Source organism: Alligator sinensis, unplaced genomic scaffold (genome assembly GCF_000455745.1).
Source record: "Alligator sinensis unplaced genomic scaffold, ASM45574v1 scaffold1261_1, whole genome shotgun sequence".
Lineage (NCBI taxonomy): Eukaryota > Metazoa > Chordata > Crocodylia > Alligatoridae > Alligator > Alligator sinensis.
This window is the reverse complement of record NW_005842789.1, coordinates 548,961-556,000: the sequence shown is the minus strand read 5'-3', so window position 1 is coordinate 556,000 and position 7,040 is coordinate 548,961. Positions and strand designations below refer to the sequence as shown.

Here is a 7,040-nt window from a genome sequence, read left to right as displayed (position 1 = left end):
CCCCATTCACTCCTGTGATGTTCCCCTTCTTCTGCAGGAGACCGTCTTGTCAAGGTGAATGGGGAGAGCATCATTGGGAAAACCTACTCCCAGGTCATAGCACTGATCCAGAACAGGTGAGTTCCCCACTGGGTACAGAGCAGGATACATATCCTGCAGGGTGTTCATGGGCTGAAGTTCAGTGACCCTGAGGGGCTGAGATCAGAACATTCACACTCACATTAGGTTGCTAAGACCTCAGTTTTCCTAAGTGCTTGGTGATTTAGGGGTAACCAGTTTGAGACCTCTCTGGCCTGATTTTTATCACATGCCAAGCACCTGCTCCTGGAGGAAGTCTCAAGTCAAGTCCATAATCCTAGAATTACAAGGTTGGAAAGGATGTCAGGGGTCTAGTCCAACCCTGGCACAGGTGCAGCAGGCACTTATCCTCAAGCATCTCCAACAGATGCGCATCCAGCCTGTAAGGCCTATCCAGTCGCCAAAAGTCACCGGTCACTTTTGAAAAGTCTTGATCCTGAATCCATAGTTAGGTAGTCTCAATTGGTCTTGCTCCATTGGCACTGAACGCTCAGCAGCCGGCACTGAGCTATGGACTCTGAGCACCTCTGAAAACTAGACTGCCTATTAAGGGTGCCATCATTACAGATTCAGGTGCTGAATTCTTAACCCAAGTTTAGAAACTTTTGTCTTATTTGATTGGATAGTAGGGGTGGACTGGTCAGAAGACCTGTCTCATTACAGCTGGGGCTAGGCACCTCAGAGAGGGTCATGATCATAGTTCTTTTATTTATCTCCCTGGCACCCAGGTGGTTTTCATGAGCCACACACATGGCATAAGATTTGAGTGTACGCTATTTTGTATAGGCATTACGTAGCTCCAGCTTTACCATCCTAAGGGCTGCATTGTGAAGGGATATCTTATCCCTAGCATACTTGACTGCCCCTCCATTTGCTTCACATTTCTTCTTCCCCAGTCCTTCAAGGGGAGTGAGCTTCAGCAGCTCAGGTGCTGCCATCTTCAGGACTGGACTGCATTCTCCAGGCATTTGATGGGCTTTTTCCACACTATGTACTTGCAGGAAGAATGTAGGTTTTGGCTTGAGGAGGGACGGGCTGGGGAGGGTGCCTCAGGTTTTCAGAGCAGCTGTGGGCACCAGGTAAATATGGTGGGTACTAGCAGCTGCTTCCCATGTAGCCAAAAGGGCATTAAAGCAGCTGCATTCCCCAAGACCTTTGCCTTGAGGTATTACCTAAGTGGCTGGATCAGAGAAATCCAGCATGAGTATGAGCCCCTTGGATATACCACCCCACACATGGCCTTGGAAATACCCTTTGGGTTCACAGATCCATGGCAAGCAGGTTTCAGGAAACCTTGCGTATCTTCTTCCATAGGGATTAGTAGCGCTGCTGCTGCTGTTGCTGCAGCAGTAGAAGGGAGTTGGGGTAAAAGAGTCTGGTTACGGCTGAGCCAGCCTATATGGCAGAATCCACTGCCCCTTTGTGTCTCCAGCATGCTTGTTAAAAAGACTGGGGGAAAGCCAGCACGCCTCTCTCTTTACAGCAGTGATTTAATGAATGACCTGGATTTGTGTACATAGCACCATCTAATTACTAATTAGATTACGTATGAGACAAAGCTGACCTGGAAGGCTCCTAAATGTAGCAACTGGGGAATGAACCAAGCAAAAGTGATCTGAATATGAACTCAATATAATACATGGGTCTGGGCATTAATATGTATTTGGAAAAATGCCAAGTGGCATGTCCTGGGGTAGATGTGAGAGGGCAGGGGCAGGAATAGTGAGTACCAAACTGGGCTCTGAAGCTGAAGTGTAGCCACCTTGGGTTCATGTGGAGTTTCTCGTTGTGGCTTGTGCTTAGTGCCTGTTGTGCTCGTGGTTTGTTGAGGAGGAAATAGGTACCTTGGTGGCTGGGGCTGCCTGTAAGAGAGAGAGCTTGTGGCTTGAGCAGGGGATGGGAAACTCAAACTGTCAGTTCTGGTCCTGGGTCTCAAGTGGAGTATGACTTAATGGTTAGAGCAAGGGCACAGGGAGCTAGGACACCTAGGTTCCATCCTGGTTTCTAGGGGAGAATGTTGTCTAATGGTTAGAGCAGGGGACAGAGGGGACTCTTGACCCCAGCCTGCTCTCTGGGAGGGAGGGTAGTCTGATGGTTAGTCTGAAGCAGGTGAACTAGGAATCAAAGCTCCCTGCACTTTTACTGACCTAGGGTTAGCAATGGTGACTTTTGCAGAAATGAGCTTGGAGGAGGTAGCAGGTGCTGGGGGAGGGAGGGAGCTATAGGTGGAGAGAGTGTCAGGGAGAGGTGACGCGAGTCCCAGGGGTAGAGCAGACATGTCACAGCAGGCACCTGTCTGAGTCAGAAGGCAGCACATCCCTGCCCCAGACCAGGCCTTGGCCTTGGGGCTGGTACTGACATGTGGCCCCATGCAGCAAATGGGAGCATACACAGGTGACAGGGGCTCTCCTTTGTCACAGATTGGCACTGCTTTTAGAGGAAGCTTTGCCTCAAGAAAGAGTCTTATTTGGTCTCCCTTTTATTAAGAAGATCCCCTGAAGTCATCCCTGGCTTGGCATCTCAAGGGGCAAGCCTGTGGCTCAAGGTCCTGGCTTATCTTTGTCCCTGACTTCCCTGGTGATCCATAGCACCCTTGCCTCAGACAACTCCTTCTTTTTGGTTAACTCCCAAGAAAGCGGTGTTCTCTTTTTCAAAGGGCTGGGTTGGGCATGAAGAGTGCCGACATCCCCCAGCCGACTGCTTCAAAACAACTAGTCTATATTGTGCCACTGCAGTACCCTCTGTCCTTCCTCGGACTTTATTCTCTCCTCCCAGGTGCTATTCCTTTCTCTCTCTGTCCTCCCTGGGACTTTCTCTTGGTCATCCCTGAAACACCCTTTCTCTACTCCCCAGCTCTCTCAGAGCCTTGATCTTTTTCTGGCCCACACAGTCACACACCCAACAACATTGTTACAAAGCTATAATATGAACTTGGGGACGACACTTGCCCAATATAATGAAACCTACAGTCACAGGGAACTAATTAGAGAGCAGTCTCTGCAACCTGCTGCTAGGCCCAGACTGTCTTCTTCTCCTGGGGTGAAAAGAGCAGGCAGTTATCCTGCATATTGAACTACTTACAGCAATTGTTTACATCAAAATGTGCTCACACTGATCCCCTTCCAACTGTTCCCTACAAAAACCTCAGCCTCTAGGCATTGAAACCAAGTCCTTTCTGCTTCCCTAGAACTGATGCTTTCTGGGTAGGAAAATGGCCCACTGGGATACTTCCCTAGAACTGATGCTTTCTGGGTAGGAATCTGGCCCACTGGGATCCCCGGCTGCTGCCATTCCATCTGTGGCTAACTAGCTGTGCGCTGGACTCCCAGCACCAAAAAGCGCAAGCCTCAGCCACTAGTGCTAAGGGGTGACTCCCCTGACTGCATGTTAGGTTTCAGGTTTCTGTAGTTTCTGGGGACTATGGGGGAACGTTGTCCTGTACACAAAGTCAGGGCTTTGGAATGGATTTGACCGCCCAGTGCCCAAGATCAACTGTAGTTAGGGCTTGAGGGGTTGTGGGGAGCGTTGTGTGTAGCTGGGGATCTGAGCCTGAATTTCACTCCAAGTGTCCCAGGAGCCCAAGCTGTGCCTTGATCCTGAGCCACAGGCACTGCAGTAGCATCTTGCAGCCATCCCAGAGAGGCTCAGCTCCCAGAAGTCCCTTATGACAGATGGTGATGAGGCAGCTGGGGAAAAGGGGAATCTCAGGATTCCAGAGATAGCAGCTTGGATCCCTTTCATACCAGTGGGAATCCTGAGCTGGCCCCAGCTGGGTTGCTTTGTGTTGACGCTGCTGTCAAAACTGGTTTAGCTCCATGTCTGGTTCTCAAGGAGATCCTGCCACCAGCTGAGGGAAACATCAGGCTCAGTGAAGGGAAGCGGTGGCAAAACCCAGCTTGTAGGACTCCTGGAGTCCTTGCCAGGAACCTCTTTAATGTCTGCAGACTGTTACTTGTGGAGCCAGTGAGGCTACCTCCTGCTTCCCAGCCAAGAGTGTGGGCCCACATTGGACATGCTTGTGGTGGGACCCTGAAACATAGGACAGGGGTGTCCAAATGCCTGGTGGCTGCCACTACTCCTTGTTTGCAGAGGGATGTAGAGCCTGTATATGATAGGCCATTGGTGTGCCTGTTGCATCTGATATGCTGACACTGCCTTTCCCTTTCTCTGCAGTGATGATGTGCTGGAGCTCTCTATTATGCCCAAAGATGAAGACATTCTTCAGCTGGTGAGTCCTTTGCTAATGAGCACTCCCCCTTCTCTCAGGCCAGGGGCAGCTTTCCAGCCACTTTCTCAGGAAGGGGTTATTCTGTGCCTGGAGCCTTTTCCCTCTGCAGGGGTGGGAGCTAGTCTAAGCCATGTACTGGCACCCAGCCCCTGCACCCAGCCCTGTGGAGAGCACTGACATGCAGGGAAATTCCAAGGGCTGTAAGCTCCGCTGCACTCCAGGATTCCAGGAAATGTTTCACAAGTGGCTGGATTGGGCCTCTTAGAAGGAAGTTGTCGCTTAAATTTGGCAAGGACATGGCTTAACTCAGGGATGTGTGGGCTGCGTGGAGAGTTTGCCAGAGGAGACGTGAGAAGCTGCACGTCACTGGAGTGCTGTCGCCCTCACCCTGGATCATAGTGGTGCAGCACTCAGAGGGATGGATAACATCTTCCACCGTGCTGTGTTCTTCCATGTACCCCCCTCTTCCCTATTGCATGCTGAGACTGATAAATCTCCACAGAGTGCACTTTTTCATGAAGGACAAGGGCACGCATGTCATGCAGTGGCAGCTATTTGGGCTGCACTCTGCTCCCTCCTGCTTTGTGCTTACCGTGTAGCTGTAGTGCCAGTCAGATGTTGCACCTGAGAAGGTTGGCAGAGCTTCCAAAAAACTAATGGGATGCTGAGTAGGGCTGAACATGTTTTCTGAGGCTTCAGTGAGTCTGCTCTGGATGCAGCTGATTGCAGTGTGAGGGTTATCTGGACAATGCTAGCACTGAAGGTTTATTTGGGTAGATTAGCTGTAGCTATTGGTGAAGATGGAGACCTGGGAAAACTCTGTGTTTGCAAAGTCCTCTGAATCTGGACCCCTCCTTGGATCAGAAGTAAGGCAGATGGGGATGGAGGGCCAGGTCTTTAGACGCCATTTGTAATACCAGCCCATTGTGATCTGAGTCATTCTGGCTTAGCAAATGCCAAACATCAGCATTTGGGAGCTGCCCTTGAAGGTGGTGTATTCTTTTTTCAAGGCTCCTTCTGGGCCCGGGTAGGAAGGGCTGGATGCTTGCTATTACATTCACTTTGGACCTGGAGAGGATGTGTGGGGTCCTAGCAGCTCTTCCTGTTTCAAATCCATAGCCGTATTCTGCCTTGGACTTACCCTTTCCCCTAGTGCTGGCCTCCACCCCTCTTGCAGCAGCTGCAAACATCCCCTGCCCTGGGAGAGTGGAGCAAAATGCAACAAAGGGAGGGGAACTTGGGTGGGATGGAAGAGGAGGGCAGAGTTTGAGTAGGGAGAAGGAATCAAGCCAAGCCTGGTTGTAACAGTGGCAGGGCAGGGTGTGTTGGGCTGGGCATGGTGCCAACGATGAAGGTGACACTAGCTGAGTTCATACTTGCAGATTCTTGTCTTTGAGAGGGACGGTCCACTGTCAAGGGCCCTGGGGCCTTCTCTTCCACACAGGATCTTTCCATTGAGATCTGCGCTAGCTTGTTAGGCTCGATGTTGGAATGGCTGGGGGATTCCCTGGCTTGTGTGAGGCAGCATCTCAGGTGACAGGAATACAAGGAGGGTCCCATCTGACCTGAGAAACCCATCTCTGGGGGTCAGCATGATCAGGGGAGCCTGGAAGCTGTTGTCTCTCAGAAGGGCACAGAGTCACCCCAGCCCAGAGCCCTGGTGTGTTGGGTTTGTTGTTATGATGCCACAAAACAGTGCCAGGGTGTGGTAACACAGGACCCTTCCTCCCTTTGTCCCCCCACTCTTCCCCTTGGGCACTGGGTGTTGGGGAATGGAGGGTGTCTCCTTGAGCAAGAAAATCCTGGCTGCCCTGGTGCATTTCTCAACTGTATTTCCATCCCTTGGAAGCTCATGTGTGTGTCAGACGGAATGGGAGGGGATGTGGGAGGAGAACTTCTGTGATCCACATCTACCTCCTGGACCCAGATAGAGCACTGAGTACTTCAGACTGGCCCAGGGACTGGGTGAGAGTCATGTCCAGGGCCCCAGAGTCCCACGCTGATCCAGTGCCCCAGGCTGCATATTTCTGCTGTGTATTGGGACAGAGTCCACCCCCAGGACATGGCTCTGCAGTATCTGGGATACAAACCCAATTGCTTCAGTACATCAGCAGCCACTAGCAGCCTGAGGTCAGGAAGAAACTGGACCCCCTCAGCATTGCTATCAGCAACGTTATTTATTCAAGAGGAAGTGAGGCCTCTAGCACTTGAACTGGGGCCTCGTTCTCCACACCTCCTAAAACAGAGTCCCTGCTTCCTACAGTTGGGATTGAGAGTGCAGTGGGAAACTGAGGCAGAGAGAGAGGAATTGACTTGAACAAGGCCCCACTGTGGCTCAGTGGCAGAGCCAAGCACAGAGCTCCTTTTCCCCTTCCTGGGAAGCCGGTGGTGCCAACCCCCTGCCCACCAGATGAGACAGATCCCAGCTGTGATCAAGTGTTGCCCTTTCTCTGGAATTGCCCCAGGGATGGATTTGGCCCAGTGCTCCTCAGCATGTGGCGGGGTGGGCAGGGTGCCTGCATGTTTGTTCATAGTGAAGGATTGTTAACACTGAGGGAAAGGAGATTTTCCCTGTGTTGGAGGGATCCAGCCCACTGGCAGCGGAGGGCAGCGAGAGAGGAGCCCCAGGGACATGTAAGCAGCTGGATGCCAAAGCTTCATTTCCACTGCTCAGATTCCAAAGAAACCTTTGTGCGGGTTCCCCTGCCGGGTTGCTTGGAGGGGTGTGTCGGCA

General features: G+C 51.6%; 1 protein-coding gene across 7 annotated transcripts in view; it reads left to right on the top strand.

The window, feature by feature from the left end:
* Positions 1-7,040, top strand: part of ARHGAP23 (Rho GTPase activating protein 23) — a 145,322-nt gene that overhangs the window by 91,993 nt on the left and 46,289 nt on the right. For all 7 annotated transcript variants that reach the window (XM_025191117.1, XM_014525349.2, XM_025191115.1 and 4 more), the window contains exons 5-6: positions 38-116; positions 4,252-4,306. In XM_025191117.1, coding sequence (XP_025046902.1) covers positions 38-116; positions 4,252-4,306 — 134 coding nt within the window. The remainder of the gene's footprint in view (positions 1-37; positions 117-4,251; positions 4,307-7,040) is intronic.